Source organism: Microcaecilia unicolor, chromosome 11 (assembly GCF_901765095.1).
Source record: "Microcaecilia unicolor chromosome 11, aMicUni1.1, whole genome shotgun sequence".
Taxonomy (NCBI): domain Eukaryota; kingdom Metazoa; phylum Chordata; class Amphibia; order Gymnophiona; family Siphonopidae; genus Microcaecilia; species Microcaecilia unicolor.
In genome coordinates, this window is record NC_044041.1 from 63440230 (window position 1) to 63463453 (window position 23224).

Here is a 23224-nt window from a genome sequence, read left to right on the forward strand (position 1 = left end):
TCAGGACATCTACAATGAATATGCATAAGTTACATTTGCATGCACTGTCTTTCACTGTATGCAAATATATCCCATGCAAATTTATTATAAGTATCCTGAAAACCTAACTGGGGGACTGGGTTGAGAACCACTGTTCCAGGGTGCAATGTTTCAACCTTAGGGACTGGCAATGGCTCCTAGACATACTAAACCTTGTTCAGTTTTCTCCTCTCCCCCTCTCCTCATCCCACCGCCGTGGTGATCCAGACGAACATTCCTGCACATAGCATCAAGCCTTAGAAAACCGTTCTGTGTGCTGCTATGCTCCAAATGATTCTGAAAGATCCACACCAGTGCCAAGGTAGAAATAATCAGTTTTCAGCATTTTTCTCTTTGTGGTACCTTCATGTCAAGTTTTGGATTAACATGGCACCAATCTGACTTTCCATTCTCAGTACATCACACTGTGTTAGTAGAAACATGACTGGCACTGCAGCAATGCATCTCAGCAGAAGGGAAGCAAGTAAAGGCAAACTCCTCCTACCAACAAGATCTCTCTGCAAAGATCTGGTGTCAGTCCCACTTCCATCACTGGGACACCAGATGAAGTCATATGCCACTGAGAATCAATTTATGAAGTTGGTCCAATTTCAAAAAAATTAAAACAGTTCCTTAATATCCAAAACAACAACAACAAAAAAAAAAACGTTAACTTGCCCAAATAAACTTTCAGGAGCTAGAAGTTAATTCAGGAAAAGGAAGCAGCAGCAGTCTCTTGTAACAAGGGGCTTCTCTGTTTCATAATAAAGGATGTAGATAATTTTGGAAAATACTCCCACCCCATTCCCTAGACAGCTGAGATTGTAAGAGCTGTGAGCTCTCCCTTCTCTTCCCCCTCAGAGCCAATGCTCCTGCACCATTCTCTACAACACCTCCTGCTGAGATAGGCTGGAACTGCAGGAGCTAATATTGAAGAGGGAAAGGGAAAACACCAGATAACTTTATTGAAGACAGAAGCAGTAAATCCTTACATCAACCTGTCTCAGTATTTCTTGAAAAATGCCACAGGAGTCTAAATGCTGTTGACCTCTAGTACTCTTTTCATCTTCAGTCCTTTCGCTCTGAATTTGCTGGAATCTGGTGTCCGCTCTACAGCTGAGAGCCTCGTTTTTTTTTTCTGATGCCAGCAGATTCTCTGGTCCACTGCTGGGATATGAGAAGGGTTTGCATTCAGCTCCCAGTTTTCAAGTGCTGACTTTTGCAGAATGTCCATCTATGCAATCAGCAACCAGAACATAATCACCAAGGCCACAAACAGGAAGAGACGGGATAGGAACTGCTCATCTACATATAAAGGGGTCCCTGGAACAGCTGGAAAACAAGAACAACAGCATTAGCCTATGAGAGTGGTTCAGACTGGCACTGTGCTCTCCACTTGTGCTGCATATTTTATTTTATTTATTTATTAGGATTTATTTACCGCCTTTTTGAAGGAATTCACTCAAGGCTGTGTACAGTAAGAATAGATCAAACATGAGCAATAGGCAATTACAGCAGTAAAAATATTCAACTAACAATACAAAGTATGGCATGGTATATTAATTCAAAATATCATACACAGATCAACCTTACTGCTCACTAATAATGATAACTCAAAAACCAAAACTAGCAGTACTGTGGTGTCTATATGGAAAAGGGGGATGTTAGTTGATGAAATCTCCAGTGTGAAGCATCAGTAATCATTGCGGTATGGTTCCCTGAGGAAGAATACCGAAACGGGACCGTTGGAATCAACACGCAAGCTGGAGCACATAATTCAAAGATAAATGGCCTAGTGGTTAGGGTGGTGGACTTTGGTCCTGGGGAACTGAGTTCGATTCCCGGCACAGGCAGCTCCTTGTGACTCTGGGCAAGTCACTTAACCCTCCATTGCCTGCCGCATTGAACCTGCCATGAGTGGGAAAGCGCGGGGTACAAATGTAACAAAACAACAAAAAAATGTATTTATGCACTTTATGAAAGATTGCGATTTAAGAGGAAATGATGCATAAACAGAGTCTGTGAGATTTAAGTATATATATATCTATATATATATATATATAGAGAGAGAGAGAGAGAGAGAGAGAGAGAGACCCTAAAAAATCTAAAAATGTAAAAAGTGGTCGGGGGCGTTTCAAGATGGCCTCATGCTGACCGGTAGCGAAACGCTCGGTTATTTTCGGGGAACAAACTTTCTATCAAACTTACCTGAATATGCCGCATACGAAGCAGAAAGGAGTGGTGAAACGGTTGCCCTCGCCTCCCACTACCTTGACGCCAATACAACCGAAAATAGAGCGTTTTTTCTCCGGCGTCTCTCAAGAAATGCGGGAGAGGGATCCCCTTGTGGCGTTGACTGGAGAAGAGGAAACTTCACGGGGAGAGGAAGTCTCCCTATCGCCATCAACACAAGTACTCCCTCCTTGTCCGGCGTCGAAGACAGCCAAGGAGATGGCGTACTCTGCCATTGGAAGCAAGATAGAGAGGCCACCAAATGAGGGCCCAGGGCTGCCGAAAGAGACGCCAAACGTTGAGGCTTGTCCTCAAGAAACATCATCGGAGGTGAATCTCGGAATGATCTGGGCTAAGTTGAATAAAATGGAAAATATCCTTCAAAAGACATCGGGTGAGTTGCAGTTTCTTTGTGGGAAATTTGATGAGATAAAAAACGTGGTGGACACAGTGAAACAAGAGTTCACACAGAAAATAACTAAAGTAGAAAAAGATTTGGAACAGCTACAAGATTATAAAATATCAGCAATTAAAGATAACACAGAGATGAGACGGAAAATAGAATTTATTGAGAACTATAACAGACGCCTAAATCTTCGGGTCTTGAACTTTCCTAAATCCCCGGGAATTCCCCCATTAGATTTATTTAAGAGATATCTTAAAGAAAATTTGAAATTTCCTATAGAAGCTATGCCTTTAATAAATAAAATTTACTACATTGAAATTTCCAAAGGGGAAGTGGGAAGACCTGGAAACGAGGGTGAAGGCCAAATAGACTTGAATAACATCTCACTTTTACTTGAACAATCTTTGGAAAATGTAACTCAAAGAACTACTTTATTAGTATCATTTGTGTTTGAACAGGATTTGAACTCTGTAATGAGACTGTACTTTAAAAATGCAAAATCCCCCTTTGGAGGGGAGAGAGTATGGATTTACCCTGATGTCACAAAACAGACCCAGATGAAAAGAAAAGCATTTTTGGCTTTGAAAAAAGGGACACTAGAAGTGGGGGGTTCCTTTTTTCTAGCATACCCATGCAAATGCATTGTAAAACTGGGAATGACAAAATATGTGTTTTATTCGCCGGAACGGCTCAAATCATTCATAGAGATGAAACAACTGAAAAGCTAAGAAGTAAACGAGAGACATGCAGCCTACTTAAAGATAATTATTTATGATTAAGAATCTTCTCTATTCATTTTGCCCCCCTCAAGTGCATTTTTGTGGTCTAAGGAAGCATGACATTTATTTTGATGATTATTTGTATATTTTATTTGACATAGTATTGCTGTGTTTCATAAACAGGTTTATGCTTGTTTAAATATTGAAATAAATAAATATATTAAAAAAAAAATGTAAAAAGTTACGGGGTTTTTTTTAGTCGATGATGACTTTTTTTGCGTGCAACCAATTTTTGTGAATTGTTGCCGCAACAGTTGAGACTTTTCCCCCTTTTCAATATAGACACCACAGTACTGCTAGTTTTGGTTTATGGTATATTACTTGCAATGTCAGTTAAAATCCTCCACTTCCATTATTCAGTTCCCACACACCAACCCAATTTATTCATATATTTGATTTACTGTCCACACAGACTAAAGGCAGATCATATGGAGCACTGGATGTGATAAAAGGGGGAGGAGGCACATCCTATGCTGAATTCACAGCTGACACTCACAGGACACTGCTGGGAGGAAGCACACCTCATTGAAGCCTCAACTGACACACATAGGACACTGAAAAACTGGATGTACGAATGAGAAAACTCCTCAGTGCCCAAGAGGTCATTTATAACAATCAGTGTATGCAAAGACTGTACATTCCTTGAGCTGAAGGAGGAATGGGTCTCACAGAAAGATTATACCTATTAAGCTACTATCATAGGCCTCCAGACTGACTTAGAACATCATCAGATCCAAATGCACAAAAAATGCTGAAATAAAGCAAATATCTAGAATCCATCTCCATCATTAAACTTGAACAAACATTTTTTTTTAATTTGTAGAGACTGTTTATTGTATAAACACCAGTACAGCAAATAGAAAAAGTACAATGCAAAAACATAACTTGCTACACTGTGTGAATCTCAATACAGGTATCAAAAACAGATCCAACCTCCATATTTTAATAATAAGAGTTTTAACCCCACCAGGATCCCCCTCCCCCTCCCCCAATACCACCCTCCCTATAACAGATAAACCTAAAACAAGCTCTCCTTCAAGCAGAACAAGATTTCAAAAAGGGTTCCCACACCAATTCCCATCTATGTAAAGTCTTCCTCTTCACAGCCGTCAGACGTTCCATCTCACAGATATACCACATTCTAGAAATCCAACGAACTAATGGAGGAACCACTTTCATTTTCCAGTGCTGCGCCAGATTTAAACGAGCAGCATGCATGGCATGTCGCACTAACAATGACTGGTGAAGAGTAAGCCCCAATGGTTTCCTACCTAGCAAAAACACAGCCGGATGCCACTGCACTACCCTGCCCAGCCATAACTGGAGTCAAGACTGTACCGCCCTCCAATAAGCTCGAGCTTTAGGACACAGCCACCAGATATGACCCATCGTTTCCGGAACCAAACACCCCCTCCACCAATTAGGAGACTCATTGGGAAACATATGATGTAGTCTCACTGGGGTAAGATACCAACGACAAAATACCTTAATTGCATTTTCCTTCAGAGCAACAGCTAATGAGGATTTCAAGAGTGCTCTCTCCACAACCAACCAGTCATCAGCTGATAATGCAAAACCCAATTCCTTTTCCCAATTCAACCTATGAAGATTATAGGGTTTAATACGTCTAGCCAAATAACCATACAAACATGTAATCAGCCCCCGAGTGCTCTTGGAGTCCTCACATAAATCCTCTAAATAGGAATCATCCCTCACAATACACGACCTATAGATTGGGGTTTGTAAAAAATGTTTCAATTGAGTGTACACATAACAATTCCCCCGGACACAGCTTCATGGAACAGCTAGTTCAGGAGCCGACAAGAGAAGGAAAAATACTAGACTTAGTCCTTAGTGGTGCTCATGATCTAGTGCAGGGGGTAACGATACGAGGGCCGCTTGATAACAGTGATCATAATATGATCGGTTTTGATATTGGCATTGAAGGAAGTGAAACTAGGAAATCAAGTACGCTAGCGTTTAACTATAGAAAAGGTGATTACGACAAAATGAGAAAAATGGTGAAAAAAAGACTGAAAGGAGCAGCTCGCAGAGTAAAAAACTTGCATCAGGCATGGATGCTGTTTAAAAACACCATCCTGGAGGTTCAGGACAAATATATTCCACGTATTAGAAAAAAGGGAAAAAAGACTAAACGTCAGCCGGCGTGGCTAAACAGTAAGATAAAGGAAATCATTAGAGCCAAAAAACAATCCTTCAGAAAGTGGAGAAGAGAACCAACTGAAAGTAACAGGATAGATCATAAGGAATGCCAAGCCAAATGCAAAGCAGAGATAAGGAGGGCAAAAAAGGACTTTGAGAAGAAATTAGCGTTGGAAGCAAAATACATAGTAAAAATTTTTTTAGATACATTAAAAGCAGGAAACCGGCCAAAGAGTCGGTTGGGCCGCTGGACGAAAATGGTGTTAAAGGGGCGATCAAGGAGGACAAAGCCGTAGCGGAGAAATTAAATGAATTCTTTGCTTCGGTCTTCACCGAGGAGGATTTGGGGGGGACACCGGTGCCGGAAAGAATATTTGAAGCGGGGGAGTCGGAGAAACTAAACAAATTCTCTGTAACCTTGGAGGATGTAATGGGTCAGTTCAGCAAGCTGAAGAGTAGTAAATCACCGGGACCTGATGGTATTCATCCCAGAGTATTAATAGAACTAAAAAATGAACTTGCGGAGCTACTGTTAGAAATATGCAATCTGTCCCTAAAATCGAGTGTAGTACTGGAAGACTGGAGGGTAGCCAATGTTACTCCGATTTTTAAGAAGGGTTCCAGAGGAGATCCGGGAAATTATAGACCGGTGAGTCTGACGTCGGTGCCGGGCAAGATGGTGGAGGCTATTATTAAGAATAAAATTGCAGAGCATATACAAAAACATGGACTGATGAGACAAAGTCAGCACGGATTTAGTGAAGGGAAGTCTTGCCTCACCAATCTAATGCATTTTTTTGAGGGGGTAAGCAAACATGTGGACAATGGGGAGCCGGTTGATATTGTATATCTGGATTTTCAGAAGGCGTTTGACAAAGTGCCGCACGAAAGACTCCTGAAGAAATTGCAGAGTCATGGAATCGGAGGTAGGGTATTATTATGGATTAAGAACTGGTTGAAAGATAGGAAGCAGAGAGTAGGATTGCGTGGCCAGTATTCTCAGTGGAGGAGGGTAGTTAGTGGGGTCCCGCAGGGGTCTGTGCTGGGTCCGTTGCTTTTTAATGTATTTATAAATGACCTAGAGATGGGAATAACTAGTGAGGTAATTAAATTCGCCGATGACACAAAATTATTCAGGGTCGTCAAGTCACAGGAGGAATGTGAACGATTACAGGAGGACCTTGCGAGACTGGGAGAATGGGCGTGCAAGTGGCAGATGAAGTTCAATGTTGACAAGTGCAAAGTGATGCATGTGGGTAAGAGGAACCCGAATTATAGCTACGTCTTGCAAGGTTCCGCGTTAGGAGTTACGGATCAAGAAAGGGATCTGGGTGTCGTCGTCGATGATACGCTGAAACCTTCTGCTCAGTGTGCTGCTGCGGCTAGGAAAGCGAATAGAATGTTGGGTGTTATTAGGAAGGGTATGGAGTCCAGGTGTGCGGATGTTATAATGCCGTTGTATCGCTCCATGGTGCGACCGCACCTGGAGTATTGTGTTCAGTACTGGTCTCCGTATCTCAAAAAAGATATAGTAGAATTGGAAAAGGTACAACGAAGGGCGACGAAAATGATAGTGGGGATGGGACGACTTTCCTATGAAGAGAGGCTGAGAAGGCTAGGGCTTTTCAGCTTGGAGAAGAGACGGCTGAGGGGAGATATGATAGAAGTGTATAAAATAATGAGTGGAATGGATCGGGTGGATGTGAAGCGACTGTTCACGCTATCCAAAAATACTAGGACTAGAGGGCATGAGTTGAAGCTACAGTGTGGTAAATTTAAAACGAATCGGAGAAAATTTTTCTTCACCCAACGTGTAATTAGACTCTGGAATTCGTTGCCGGAGAACGTGGTACGGGCGGTTAGCTTGACAGAGTTTAAAAAGGGGTTAGATAGATTCCTAAAGGACAAGTCCATAGACCGCTATTAAATGGACTTGGAAAAATTCCGCACTTTTAGGTATAACTTGTCTGGAATGTTTTTACGTTTGGGGAGCGTGCCAGGTGCCCTTGACCTGGATTGGCCACTGTCGGTGACAGGATGCTGGGCTAGATGGACCTTTGGTCTTTCCCAGTATGGCACTACTTATGTACTTATGTAACAGAGTCTCAAAGGAAACATAGTCCCCCTCCTCGTATAACTGCCCCCAAGTGGCCAAACCCTCTGTGCCCACCTCTGAAATGTAGTCAGCCCCATACCTGGTAAAAATAATGGGTTATCCGCTATCGGAGTATGCTTAGACAATTGAGTGCTATTAGCTGCAAATAGTGAGTCCCAATAGTGAAAAGTAGCCAACACTGTAGGTGGAATCCGCCCCGCAATATCCCTATGCTTCGCTGGTAGTCACATTAAATGCCCCAGCCGACGATGCCCCATTAGATGCTGCTCTATATATATCCAGTTTATGATCCGCTTTATGAAACCACTCAATTGCAGGTCGAGATTGAACTGAACAATAATACCAATACAAATTAGGTACTCCCAACCCTCCCTCCGACTTACGTTTATATAAAAAGGACCTAGGCAAGTGCGGGCGTTTCTCATTCCAAATAAAACGGACCAAACAATCTGGAATATTTGTCAGAAAGGAGAGGGGAAACCTTATGGGAAGTACCTGGAACAAGTACAATAAACACGGAAGAACATTCATCTTAACTGTTGCAATCCTCCCAAACCATGAAAGGCCAATGGTCTTCCAACAGTCTAGGTCCTCTGTATATTGCCTTCTGGAGAACCAGATAAATAACAGCAAATAAATCCGTTAACCTCTAGGGTATCTGAACCCCCAAATAGCGAATTTTTGAACAAGCATTTTGATGAGTAGAAGGAGTGAGAATCCACCAGAATCAAAAGGAAAGGAAGCAACAGAAATTTCAAAGGAAGGAAAAAAAAAAAAAACTCTTCACGTAATTAGATCAGAAAATTAGGAAAATTAAGTGGCAAATACATAAGTAATACAGCAGGAAGTTTACTAAAGAGTTCCATCAAGAACTATCCATTGACCACCTCTCCTTAACCATTCATATGTCCATTTTTGAACTTAAAAACCTAAGGATGAGCGATTGATAATTGCAGCCCAGGACAGAGGATTACAGACCAGATGGTTTACAAAAACTGATACAGAATCTAAAGATGTCTGTTGCAAAAAAAAAAAAAAGAGAGAGAGAGCGCTTGAAACGTCCACACATCACATGGTTGGCTATGAAGTTCTGATGGCAGAAAATTTCTATCCAGAAAGGCACTTACAAGGTGGCACACCTCATTTACTAATAACTTTGCAGTTATTACAATATTGATGTACTGAGATCACAACCGTTAGGGGGTCTTCTACTAAACCTTAGCTCGAGTTATCTACAGCAGGGTCCATTTTATTCCTACAGGCCCTGCTGAAGACAACTCGAGCTAAGATTTAGTAAAAGACCCCCCTTAGAGAAGTACGGAAACTGATGATGTTATGATCACCTGGACATTCCGACACCAACTGATAAAAAATGAAATGCTAGGAAACCAGACATAGTAGTAAAAAAGAAAAACTATCAGAACAGAACTGACCATAGAGGTGTAAGGTAAAATTATGTATCATACCTGATAATTTTCTTTCCATTAATCATAGCTGATCAATCCATAGACTGGTGGGTTGTGTCCATCTACCAGCAGGTGGAGATAGAGAGCAATCCTTTTGCCTCCCTATATGTGGTCATGTGCTGCCGGACACTCCTCAGTATGTCGATATCAAAGCTCCATCCGCAGGACTCAGCACTTAGAGAATTACACCCACAAAGGGACACTCTGCCCAGCTCACCACCGCCGAAACGGGGGAGGGGAATTAACCCAGCTCCTCCCCACACAAGTGGGGGAGGGGAATCCGTCCAGCTCATCCCCGCGGAGCGGGGGAGGGACACCACCCCGCCAATGCGGGGGGATCTGGCTTATCCTGCAACCGCAAGAGGAGCTGACTGACCCTAACACCGCCGAAGCGGGAGGGGTACAAAGCTGCCCTACAGCCGCACGAAGCGGGAGGGAGCGCCGGCAGAATTTAGGTCTCAATCCAGCCCCGTAAAACGGAGGGGAGAGGAATGCAGCAGCTCACTGTAACACAAACTCGTCTCAACTCTTGAAGAATCCAATTGAAAAAACTTGAACACGAAGTCCTCCTGAACAGGAACTGAAGACTAAACTTGAACCTGAAATGCAACCAGAATATAAACAGTACAGATATCTGGGAGGGGCTATGGATTGATCAGCTATGATTAATGGAAAGAAAATTATCAGGTATGATACATAATTTTACCTTCCATATCATCATGCTGATCAATCCATAGACTGGTGGGATGTACCGAAGCAGTACTCACCCAGGGTGGGACATTGAAATCCCTGACCGCAACACTGAAGCCCCAAACCGGGCCTCCGCCCGAGCAGCCACAGCCAAGCGGTAATGCCTGGAGAAGGTATGGGCCGATGCCCAAGTTGCCGCCTTGCAAATCTCTTCCAAGGAGACGGACCCGGCCTCTACCCTCGAGGCCGCCTGAGCTCTAGTGGAGTGAGCCTTCAGCTGGATAGGCGGCACCTTCCCCGCGGCCACATAAGCCGCTGCAATGGCTTCCTTGACCCATCTTGCCACTGTAGGCTTAGCAGCCTGCAGACCCTTACGAGGACCTGCAAACAGGACAAACAGATGATCTGACTTCCGGAAATCATTAGTCACTTCCAAGTATCTGATGATGACTCGTCTCACATCTAGATATTTGAGAGCAGAGTACTCCTCTGGGTAGTCCTCCCTACGAAAGGATGGGAGACAGAGCTGCTGATTCACATGGAAGCGAGAAACAATCTTGGGCAGGAAGGAAGGCACTGTGCAAATAGACACTCCTGCCTCAGTGAACTGAAGAAAAGGCTCTCGACATGATAGCGCCTGGAGCTCGGAAACTCTTCTGGCTGAAGTGATAGCCACCAAAAAGACTGCTTTCAACGTCAGGTCTTTCAGAGATGCCCTTGCCAAGGGTTCAAAAGGCGGTTTCTGCAAGGCTCTTAGCACCAGATTGAGATTCCACGCAGGCACCACTGAGTGCAGAGGAGGGCGCAGGTGATTAACTCCCTTGAGAAAACGCACCACATCTGGCTGCGAAGCCAGGGAAGTACCCTTCAGGCGGCCCCTGAAGCAAGCCAGAGCCGCTACCTGGACTTTAAGGGAACTGAGCGACAGGCCTTTCTCCAGACCTTCTTGCAGGAACGCCAACACTGAAGAAATTGGAGCAGTGAAGAGAGAAAGTGAGCCTGCTTCACACCACGATGCAAAGGTACGCCAAACCCTGGCGTAAGCAGTAGAAGTAGAGCGCTTCCTCGCTCTCAGCATAGTGGCGATGACCTTGTCTGAGAAGCCCTTCTTCCTCAGACGCTGCCGCTCAATAGCCAGGCCGTAAGACCAAAGGGGGAGGGATCCTCCATCACCACGGGACCCTGATGCAACAGGCCCTGCTCCACTGGCAGCCGCAGAGGGTCGACCACTGAGAGCCTGATCAAGTCCGCATACCAGGGACGTCTGGGCCAGTCCCGACCCACCAGGATTATCCGGCCCGGATGCTTTGCCACCCGGTCTAGTACCCTGCCCAACATAGGCCAGGGCGGGAACACATAGAGAAGCTCCTGTGTCGGCCACTGTTGGAGAAGAGCATCTACTCCCAGAGATCGAGGGTCCCGTCCTCTGCTGAAAAAGCGTGGCACTTGGCAATTGGCCGATGACGCCATCAGATCTAGGCTCGGCTGGCCCCAGCGCTTTGTGATGTCCAAGAACGCCTGAGCCGATAACTGCCACTCTCCGGGATCCAAGGTATGGCGACTGAGAAAGTCCGCCTTGACATTCATGACTCCCGCAATGTGGGCCGCCGACAGCTGTTCCAGGTTCGCTTCCGCCCACTGGCATAGATTCATGGCCTCCTTGGCTAGAGGGGCGCTCTTGGTACCTCCCTGGCGATTGACATAGGCCACAGCCGTGGCATTGTCCGACAGGACCCGTACTGGCTTCAACGCTAGTACCGGGAGAAACTCCAAAAGCGCCAACCGAATGGCTCTGAGTTCCAGGAGGTTGATAGACCACTTTGCCTCTGCAGGAGACCAGAGCCCCTACGCTGTCCTTCCCAAGCAGTGGGCTCCCCAGCCCGTCAAAGAGGCGTCCGTCGTGACGACAATCCACTCCGGGGTCACAAGAGGCATTCCTGCAGACAACTTGTCTGTCCTCAGCCACCAGCTCAGCGCCTTACGCACCGCTGGGTCCAAGGGAAGGCGCACAGCATAATCCTCCGACACTGGAGTCCAGCGCTGCAGCAGAGAGCGTTGTAGTGGTTTCATATGAGCCCTGGCCCAGGGCACTACTTCCATTGTGGCCGTCATAGAGCCCAACAGCTGCACATAGTCCCAAGCCCGAAGAGGAGAGGCTGCTAGGAACTGGTCCACCTGAGCCTGAAGCTTGACAATCGAATTGTCTGGCAGGAACACTCTGCCCACTTGGGTGTCGAATCGAACTCCCAGATACTCCAGGGACTGAGTCGGGCGCAGCTGGCTTTTCTCCCAGTTGATGATCCACCCCAGGGAGCTCAAAAGAGCAATCACCCGGTCCACAGCTTTGCCGCACTCTGCATAAGAGGGGGCTCGGATCAACCAGTCGTCCAGATAAGAATGGACTTGTACTCCTTCCTTTCGTAGGAAGGCCGCGATGACCACCATTACTTTGGAGAAGGTCCGCGGAGCAGTAGCCAACCCAAACGGGAGGGCTCTGAACTGGAAGTGTCGGCCCAGGACTGCAAAACGTAGAAAGCGTTGATGAGGAGGCCAGATGGGAATATGCAAGTAAGCTTCCTTGATGTCCAAGGATGCCAGGTACTCCCCTGCCTTCACTGCCGCTATAACAGAGCGGAGAGTCTCCATGCGAAAGTGCCGCACTTTCAAGGCCCGATTGACCCCTTTAAGGTCGAGGATAGGCCGTACCGAACCTCCTTTCTTTGGTACCACAAAGTAAATGGAGTACCGTCCCTTGCCAAGCTGATCTTCTGGCACCGGAACGACCGCACCCAGGCGGATCAGATTGTCCAAAGTCTGCTGCACTGCCACAGCTTTGACCGGAGACTTGCAGGGAGAGAGTACAAACCCGTCTCATAAGGGTCGGCAGAACTCTAGCTTGTAGCCGTCTCTGATGACTTCCAGCACCCAATCGTCTGAAGTTACCCTGGTCCACTCGCCCAGAAACGAGGACAGGCGTCCTCCAATCTGCTCTGGGCCATGGACCAGGACCCCGTCATTGGGTACGAGACCCTGGGGGAGGACCGGAGGGCGCACCTCCGGGACGGCGGTCTCTGCGAAAGGAACGCTGCTTGGGGGAGAAGTTCCTCTTGAAAGAAGAGGAGGCAGAGGAGCCCGACTTGCCCGGGCGATACCGACGGGCTTCCTGAAACCGCCCTTTGGAGGAACCGGGGCGGGCACCACTGGCCCGAGCCCTGACCTCTGGTAACCTCTTGCCCTTAAACGTGCCGAGATCGGTCACAATTTTGTCTAGCTCGACCCCAAAGAGCAGCTTGCCTTTAAAAGGCAACTTAGCCAGGCGAGACTTAGAGGCGTGGTCAGCAGACCAATGCTTCAGCCAAAGCCAACGCCGTGCAGAGACTGTCTGAGCCATACCTTTAGCCGAGGCTCTGAAGACATCATACAGCAAGTCTGCCAAATAGGCCAAGCCCAATTCCAGGACCGGCCAATCAGCCCTCAAGGAAGGATCCGAGGGGGAAGCCCGCTGCACAATCGTCAGGCACGCCCTGGCCACATAGGAGCCGCAAACTGAGGCCTGCAAACTTAAGGCAGCCGCCTCAAAGGACGACCTTAAAGCCGCCTCCAATCTTCTGTATTGGGCGTCCTTCAGGGCCGTGCCACCTTCCACCAGCAATGCCGTTTTCTTAGTCACCGCAGTGATTAAAGAATCCACGGTAGGCCAAAGAAAGGCCTCCCGTTCACCTTCAGGCACAGGATAGAGGCGGGACATAGCCCTAGCCACTTTGAGGCTCGCTTCCGGGACATCCCATTGAGCCGAAATCAAGGTGTGCATGGCATCATGCACGTGGAAGGTTCTAGGCGGGCACTTCGTCCCCAGCATAATGGCGGAGCCAACAGAGGCTGAGGGAGAGACGTCCTCCGGAGAGGAAATCTTCAAAATGCTCATGGCCTGCACTAACAGGTCGGGCAAATCCTCTGAGCGAAAGATCTGTGCTGCAGAGGGGTCATCCGCTCCATCCGAGCGGGAATCAGTCTCCTCCAAGGAATCCCCAAAGGACCGTTGGGAGAACTCAGATACGCTGCCCTCACCTACATCAGAGGAGACAGAATCCTCTAGGGCCTGGAAATCCACCCGAGGGCGTTTGCTTCCGGAGGCCTCATCCCCTTTATCGGACAAGGGAGCAGGGGCAGCATTTTGCATAAGGAAGGCCTGATGCAGCAGCAAAATGAACTCTGGGGAGAAACCCCCCCCAGACTGTGCACTTCTGCAGCCTGGGCCACAGCCCTAGACGCACCCTCAACCGGCGCTTGCAAGAGCAGGGGAGAAACATGCTGTGCATCCAAAATGGCGTCCGGCGCGACACTCCGAGGAGCCGCGCGGGAAGAACGGCGCTTAACTTTGGCCGCTTTTTTGCCGTCGCCCGAATCAAGGGCGACCATAGCATTAATGTCTCCCACCTCGAGGGCGGCCCAAGAAGAAGCCGTCCGAGCAGAGTGGCCGGCCAAAATGGTGGGGGCGAGCAGCGGGGGATGGGCGTTTATGGCGGGAAAAACCGCCACACCGGAGGAAGAACCGGGACACTGACCGGCCTCCAAACTGATGCCCAAAAAGGGTGAATCAGGCTTTAAGACCCCCGCATCCCTGCTAGAAGCGCACACACGGTCCGGGGAGCGATTCTTCGCGCCCTCGCCCTCCGACGCCATAGGCCACGTGGAAACCGATCGGGGAACCCCCTGCCCGCTACAAAAAGGTAAAAATTACCTGCTTCTCGCTCCAAGCTGTAACGAACTGGTGTCCCAGTGAGCAGCTGCAATAAACGCTGATATAAACGTTGAAATAAACGCCCTTAAAGGACGTCCAAAATTTTTTTTTTTTTTTTAACGGAGCCAGCGGGAGGGGGGAGAAAAGGAGGGACCTGGCACCACCAGGTTTGCACTTGCTCAAGAAGAGCCCTCAACCCCAGGTACTCAACAAAACCTAAAGATTAGGCTTGGAGACCTAGCCAGAGCTGCTGCTGTGTGTGACCACCACCTGCTGAGATAGAGAACATACTGAGGAGTTTCCGGCAGCACATGACCACATATAGGGAGGCAAAAGGATTGCTCTCTATCTCCACCTGCTGGTAGATGGACACAACCCACCAGTCTATGGATTGATCAGCATGATGATATGGAAGTCCCAAGCGATTACTCTGTGATGCAGTCTCAGACAAGAAAATGTGACAGAAGCATATAGAAATATTTGTCATTATTTTGGGTGCCACAGGCCTGATTAAAAGCCACTTACAAGTACAACTGGATAAGATGCCTATACATGTTAACATCTTATGAAGTCCAGAAGGAAGGAAGCTCTCTATGCATATTGCAAGCACTACAGAGCGTGTTAGCAGCAAACTTGAGAGGCTGAGATCATACCCCACATACCTGGTTCTCAGCGGACACTCACAGGACACAGCCAGGAGGCAGCTCAGCATGCTGAAGCCTCAGCTGACACTCACAGGACACAGCCGGAAGGCAGCTCAGCCCGCTAAAGCCTCAACTGATGCTCACAGGACACAGCTGGGAAGCAGCTCAGTCCGCTGAAGCCTCAGCCAACGCTCAAAGGACACAGCCAAGAGGAGCTCACCCTGCTGAAGCCTCAGCTGACACTCTCTGTGCACTAATGGGAGGAAGCTCATCCTGCTGAAGCCTCTGCTGACACTCAGAGAGTACTAATGGGAGGAAGATCACTTTGCTGATATCTCAGCTGATATTTACAGGACATTGCTGGGAGGAAGCTCACTCCACTGAAGTCTCTGCTGATCTAACCTAATCTAATCTAGCCAATTTATAATCTGCCAAATCCCCAAAAGGGTTCAAAGTGGATTACAAAATAGAAAAAAAAAGCCAGCCAATACTATTAAAGGAACTATGCCCAATCGTTTATAATGGACCACAGAGAGGTGAGCTCTTTTTCTTAAGTATTCAATGGATAATTAAACACACCTTCCTGTTTCACATTAGGCAATTTACTCAGACTGTCTGAACATTCCTGCTCATATATTGTGAAGACACACTTTGGCAAGCCATTCCCCCCTTTTCTTTATGCAGATATATATTGAGTACTGCTTGCTCACAACTCACAAATACAATTTGCCATAACACTCATGATACTATAATATTTACAGAGTGAATCATATCACAATAGGTTAATATATCACATTATTTTCATTCTATGATTTTGTAAATGGTGTTATTAATGTGTATATGATTGTACATAATGGTTCATGGAAGTTTATTTTAGTTATTTTATTTTAAACACTTTGGGTTATCACTGACAAGATTTTGATCCTCATACATTTATTTTTAATATTTTAATATTGTATATCTTATTATTTTTATGTTTTTGCATTTTAATTGTTACTTTATGATATGGATGTTAATTTTTGTGAAATGTGTATTCATAATTATCTTTGTGTTTTTATGTCAGACCCCTGAGGCAGGCGCATGTGTGCCGAAACACGGCCCGTGTCGGGTCTTTTTCACAATAAAGGACTGCCATTGTTTCTTTCTTGAAGGCCCAGTGTTGCTTTTTCTTGTTTATATTGAGGGTAGAAGGTGCCATCTCTATAAAACAGGTGCAGATTGTGATTATAAGGAACCAAATGACCCTTCCTCACAGCCAGTAACTCTGAGTTCAACTGAATTTGAATTAATGCTGAGGATGACACTACCTGAGAGTAGCTAGACTGTAACAGATTGAGAAAGTGCTTTAATTATCCATACCTGGAGGAGGTCGTCCATCATTTATGTTAAACGCCGTAGCAAAGATACCAAAAGGGAATGCACCAATTCCAAAAGACATCTGAAAACCTCCATCTCCAAAACCAAAGCCTTGGAAACCCTGTGAAGATAGGTAAGAAATGCAAAGGAGCAGGCAGAGAGAAGAGAGCTTGGAACCTTCCAGAAGACATTTTAGCGAGAATTTTGACACACATAAGTTCCAAATATACATCTATACATATGCATAATACGCAGAGTTTCTCTGCATATACACAACTGCTCTCCGCCTGTGTGTGCAACTTTGACTCTCAAACACACACCACAACATGCAGACCTCCCCACCTACCTCCCACTTACATGTGTAATCCCTAGTGAAGTACACATACATATCCTGCCATGAAGACTTGACATACTGGGGAGAGGATGAGGGCAGGCAACATAAGGCCTCTGTGGAATTTCTACAGGTATAAGCTAGTTTTAAAGCTTATGCTAACAAAACAAATTTAATAGAATTTCTTTTTGAATGGAATCCTGCACCATTTACAGTTTGCTGGGCTGGTCCACGAGGTGGGACCTGGTTGGGCTCCTAGCACCATATCCTAGCCCTTTTCTGAATAAACTGGAAGTCCAAAGGAACTGGAGGAACAAAAAAACTGTATATTTCATTAACTATAACTTAAAACAAATAAATAAATTCTGCTTCTGTAAGATCTGTGAAGCAGAAACTATATAATCACTGTTCTAGGAAAGCTTTTACTCTGAAGAGAGCACAGGGTGAAAGGAGACCAAGGGCGTTTTTAACTAAAGCGTGCTCATGTTTTTAATGCGCGCGCTAAATGTTAGAGATGCCCATAGGAAAGCACTGGTGTCTCTAATGTTTAGCATGCCTACAATTTTAGCGCGCGCCAAAAATGTGAACGCGCCTTGGTAAAAGACCCAAGTCTGTCCCTGACAGCGAGATAAAGGAGGCTCTGAAACAGGTAAAAAAAGGAGCCCTCCTCTTGTGCACTCTCAGGCAGATTAAAGACAGCAGAGCCTGAAAGGGGACTAAGACTGTCTCTGCAGGGCGATGGAGGCACTGCTACTGGGAAGAGGGGAACACACTATTCAGTTTTCTCAGGGGAATTAAACAAGACACCCTAATTCCTATCTTTGAAAAGGTGGACTTTGAAAGGGAAAGGAAAAGCACTGATTTAGGTAAGAAGGTAATTGTTAAGGAAAGAGTTAGGCCAAGAACAGAAACATTTCTTAATCACCAATCTCAGAGCTGCTGCAATTAGGTCCCAGCTGAATTACAGTACAAAATGCAACTCTTTCATCAGGTGACTGCAGCTCTCATTCCAGCCCCCTTCTTTATTCTAAAAATCCAGTTATACTTACCCCTCTGTTCTCTGGCTCTGGTCTCTGACCTTGAGGTCGAGGGGGAGTTTTCTCTCTGCAGAGAGAAGTAAGAGATGTGCAAATCCAGTATCTTTATAGAGGTCTCTGAACATGCCAGGAATAGAACATGAAGCTGGAAACTACTTCACTAGTCACTGTTATTTTGATGCATTCAGCTGGCTTATATGAAAAGATCTATACAGGGAACACTCTCCTAGGAGTCCCCAGTTACCTTTACATACAGGACACAGGATCTGCACAGGGCACTCTCCCCCTTGAGCCTCCTCACTAGTCACTTTTATATGTGAGACATGGGGTCTACTCTGTATCGGGTTCTGTCTCTCAGCCATGAAATTTTACTTGCAACTGGTATCTGAGATGTGAAGCAAACCAGTCTGCCACTCTTTCTTTCAAATAGGTCTCAAAAAGTACAAACTACTGAAATGCTATCTTCCAAATAGTCTCTAGCTTATGATGCTCTCCAGGACACTCCACTTTCTTTAAACCTCTTAAACATGAGCTGAGGGGTTCTATTTACTCTGTCCTGATTATTCTACCAGAGACTCAACCAACAGAACTCCAGACACTGAATACTTATCTCTCTGATATGATAAATGATATACATCAGAACATGTTAGAATCAACCCAGATGACACAGAAGTTTGGCTACTCAGATCTGCTAAGGTTTAATCCAGAGTTGGTTACTGCAGCTTTCTGTTGGTAAGTTGATACTCATTTAGACTAAGGGTTTTTAATGGGTGTCCAATTTCACTAGTAGCTAACAAAACTTTTCAAATATGATGCCTGTTCCTCACAGTCAGATTTCAAATTATGTACAATGCAACAGCTTGTACATGTGGTATTAGAGTACAGTTCAAGGTCCTGCTTTACCCTCTTGCCTTAAAGATTAGATTGACTACAGCTACAGAGACCTTTTTCTGGGGCCTTCCAGATTATGGAATGGAAGAGCTATTTGTACATTAGAAAATACTTTAAGACAAGGCTGCTTGTGTTTGTTATGTCACATTTATATTCAAACTAGTAAAAAAAGGCCCGTTTCTGGAACGAATGAAACGGGCGCTAGCAAGGTTTTCCTGGGAGTGTGTATGTTTGAGAGAGAGAGCCAGAGTGAATGTGTGACAGAGTGAGACTGTCCGTGTGACAGTGTGTGTGTGAGAATGAGAGTGTGTGACAGGGCCCCCTCCCCTGTTCCTAATGCCCCTCACCCCGTTCCCTCCCCTCCTTTTCCTCCTCCTTCCCACACTTTGGGTTCCTTAAGGCTTTCAAAAGTCTATGTACCCCCGTGGCCCTAACGCCCAGTATCCGGATACCCCACCGCTTTCCTCCTCACCCCTCCCCCAAGATGTAATACTTTCACGTCCTTCATTTTTTAAAAAAAGTGTCCTATCTACCCTGTGTACAAATGCCCGGCATTCAGATTGTGTTCCTCTCGTAAATTTTCATTTCTTTCATTCATTCAGAACTTGCCCCCCCCCCCCCCCCCCGAACACTTTTGGTTCCTTCAGTCTTTTAAAACTCTCCTATGTACCCTGTGTGCTAATGGCCAGCACAGATTGTTTTCCTGTCCCAAATTTGCATGTCTTTCAGTCATTCACAACTCCCCCCACCCCTTCTCCAGTTTAACACTTTCGTTTCCTTCAGTCTTTTAAAACTCTCCTATCTACCCTGTGTCCTAATGGCCAGCATTCAGATTGTTTTCCTTACCCAAATGTTCATGTCTTTCAGTCGTTCAGAACCCCCCCTCCCCCCATTTAACACTTTCGGTTCCTTCAGTCTTTTAAAACTCTATCAACCCTGTGTCCTAATGGCCAGCACTCAGATTGTTTTGCTTTGCCAAATTGTCTGTCACTGATGTCACTGAGGTCAGTGCGTGCCTGCCTAGCAGACCACTTCCAGCAGGCACAGTCCCAAGCACATCCTGTTGGAGGTGAGAATTATTATATAGGATGGCAGCATATCAAGAACATACACAGATAGCTACATTATGAGATTTTAAGTTTTATAAGTCTTGTCTGTTAGCTTATATTATAGGTAGAGCTCTACTGAGGATTGTTTGACCTGTTGGAGAAGGTAATGTGGCTTTATACCACTACAGTTATACTTTGGGAGTTTAATGTATTATACTTTTTGTTTGCTTGCAGATTTAACTTTTATTAAACTGCACTCTGGTATAAAATGATCTGCTTGTTATTACTGTTGAGATTTTTTGTTGTTGTTTTTGAAGGTAAAATTAGTCCTTGCCTGATAATTTTCTTTCCATTAGTTCCAACAGATCAGTCCAGAGACTTGTGGGTTATATCCCTCTACCAGCAGGTGGAGATAGAGAGAACTACGAGGCTTGCTATATGTGGTTATGTGCAGCCAGGTTAACCTCAGTATGAATGATACCAAAGAAGGGCACAGAAAATCACATCCACAAAAAGATCACTCTCCTGCCTCTCCAAGCTGAACCAAAACATTATGGTAAGGACACAGACACCTATATTTTGTATGTATGTTTTTTTTTTTTAACAGACCAAACGAAGGAACCTGTCCAGAACAAAAACTGAAAAGCACCGCTCAATACATTCTATAGTTTATGCACCATCAGATCCATCACTGGAGCCCCCCAGTGCGCCGTGATCTGATTGAACACTTGTGAGAAAGTTCCCATTCCTCCAGGTCCAAATGGTTCCGGCTGAGGAAGTCTGCCTGCACGTACTGACTGTCCTTGAATGAGAGGCTTGAAGTCCCACAGAGCCAGGCGAATTGCTCGCAATCCCAGACGGTTGATTGTCCACACTGACTCCACCAGAGACTACGTTCCCTGGGCTGTCCTTCTGAGACAGAGAGCCCCCCCCCCCCCCCCAGTCGGACAGGCTGGCATCTATGGTCACCATGATCCATTCAGGCGCTGCCAGAGGCATCCCCTTCTGCAGATTTTCTGGGAGCAACCACTAACACATGGCAAACCGTGCGCATGGAGACAAGGAATCTGAACCATGTAATCCTCTGCCAGAGGAGACCAACAGCTGAGCAGGGACAATTGCAGGGGCTGCATATGGCTCCTGGACCATGGCACCACCTCCAACGTTGCTGCCATCAATCCCAACACCTGAACATACTCCCATACCCTGGGGGCAGGGGTTTGCAGCATGTTGGTTATCTGCCCCTCTAGGCGCAGGCTGTGGGTGTCCAGCAGGTACACCCTGCCCACCTGAGTGTCGAAAAGTACCCCCTGGTATTTCAGTGAGTGCAACAGAGTCAGGTGGCATTTCTTTATATTGACTACCCAGCCAAGGGATTGCAGCAAACTGACCACCTTGTCGGTCGCGTGCAAGCTATCCTCACATGACAATCAACTAGCTGTCCAAATACAGATGCACCTGAATGCCCTGTTTCTGCAAGAATGACACCATGACCACCATGATCTTGGAGAAGATGTGTGGCACTGTTGCCAGTCCAAAGGGCATGGCTTGGAATTGAAAATGCTGACCCAACACCACAAAGCATAGAAAACGCTGGTGAGAGGGCCAGATGAGAATGTGCAAATAGGCCACTTTGAGGTCGAGAGCCGTTAATAACTCTCCTGGCTGAACGGCAGCGATGACAAAATGTAAGGTCTACATATGAAAGTGTCGCACTCTCAGTGCCTTGTTTATAAACTTGAGGTCAAGCACAGGGCGGAGGAACACGCCCTTCTTGGGCACCACAAAGTAAATGGAGTAACGTCCTTGGCCAGCCTCTGCGGCCTTGCAAGGTGACTCCGAAAAAAAACCTGCTAAAGGCTGGGCGAACTTGAGCTTGTAGCCATCCCGGATGACATCCAAGACCCATTCGTCTGAAGTAACCTTAGCCCACTCCCCTCATAACTGAGACAGCCATCCCCCGATGACCAGCAGGGTATGGACCAGGGCCCCATCACTGGGCACCTCTGGTGGCTGGTTGCCCCCAGGGGGCAGAAACTACGGGGCATCGGTCACCCCGAAAGGGCAGCTGTTTCTGTTGGAAACGAGGCCTCTGAAACGTTTCTGATCTACCGGGTCTATAACGCTTGGCTTCCCTGAAATAGGAGTGGGGTGGCCCCAAGCAGAAGCTCACCCTACTCCTATCCTCAGGCAGACGCTGGCCTTTGGAGTCCCCCAGAGCCTTAACAATCTTCTCCAGGTCTTCCCAAAGAGGAGCTTACCTCGAAAAGGCAACCGAGCCAAATGAGACTTGGAGGCTACATCTGCTGTCCAATGTCTCAACCAAATCCACCTATGAGCCATCACCGCTAGGAAAATCTCCTTGGTCAACACCCGAATATCGTAAAGCAGGTCCAGCAGGCCCAATTCCAAGGCCGGCAGGGAATCAACAAGCTCGTCTGCAGAGGATGCCCTCTAAACCCATGAGAGACAAGCATGTGCTACATAGGACCTACATACCGATTACTGTAGGCATAAGGTCACCACCTGAAATACCTTTTTAAGGGAAGACTCCAGCTTACGATCCTGTGGGTCCCTTAAGAGCTGTCCCCCTTCCACTGGCAAAGTGGTCTTTTTTGTGACCGCTGTAATCAAGGAGTCGGCATCCATAGGGATTCCAAGTCCTCCGAACACAGGAGTAAAGGCACACCATAGCCCGCGCCACCCAAAGGACGGCATCCGGCGCATCCCACTGTGCCAAAATGAGGACCTTCATGGCCTCATGAATATGGAAGGACTTTGAATGACTCTTGGTTCCTGACATAATGGAAGGAGTTGAAGACGATGCGGGGGCTTAGTCCAGGAGGGAAATGCTCAACACCTCCAGTGCCTGCACAATGAGGGAGGGCAACTCTTCCTTTCAGAATAGGCGTACCGCTGTGGGGTCATCCCCCTCTTCTGGCAGTAAATCTCCCTCCTCAGGTGCATCACAGGGTGCTTGAAGGGAGTCCCTCAACAGGTGGCCCTCTCCTCTGTATTAGAGGGCTGTCTATGGCCAGCGGGGCCTACACCCGTGGCCTCCTGGGCAACAGCGGAGGGGGGATGGCCAGTGATCCCTGGGAGCATGGTAACATGGAAGAGACCTGAGGTTCTCCTGTGTGCTTCAGTAAACGCTTTGCGCATTAAAAGCACAAACTCTGGGGAAAATGGAGCAGCATTGGCTGCAGCAATCTCTGTCCCATCCCCCGAAGCTCCCGACTATGCCAGACCTGACTCGAGAAACTGCCCCAGCTGCGTTCCTGCTGCTGCAGTGAAAACCACATGGT

General features: G+C 46.5%; 1 protein-coding gene across 4 annotated transcripts in view; it reads right to left on the reverse strand.

The window, feature by feature from the left end:
* Positions 1 to 1146: 1146 nt before the first annotated feature.
* RNF185 (ring finger protein 185) overlaps positions 1147 to 23224 on the reverse strand; it is a 37341-nt gene continuing 15263 nt past the window's right edge. For all 4 annotated transcript variants that reach the window (XM_030217387.1, XM_030217388.1, XM_030217386.1 and 1 more), the window contains exons 5-7: positions 17992 to 18046; positions 16615 to 16732; positions 1147 to 1350 (exon numbers count right to left, since the gene is read on the reverse strand). In XM_030217387.1, the coding sequence (XP_030073247.1) occupies positions 1253 to 1350; positions 16615 to 16732; positions 17992 to 18046 (271 nt within the window). In that variant the 3' untranslated portion in view covers positions 1147 to 1252. The remainder of the gene's footprint in view (positions 1351 to 16614; positions 16733 to 17991; positions 18047 to 23224) is intronic.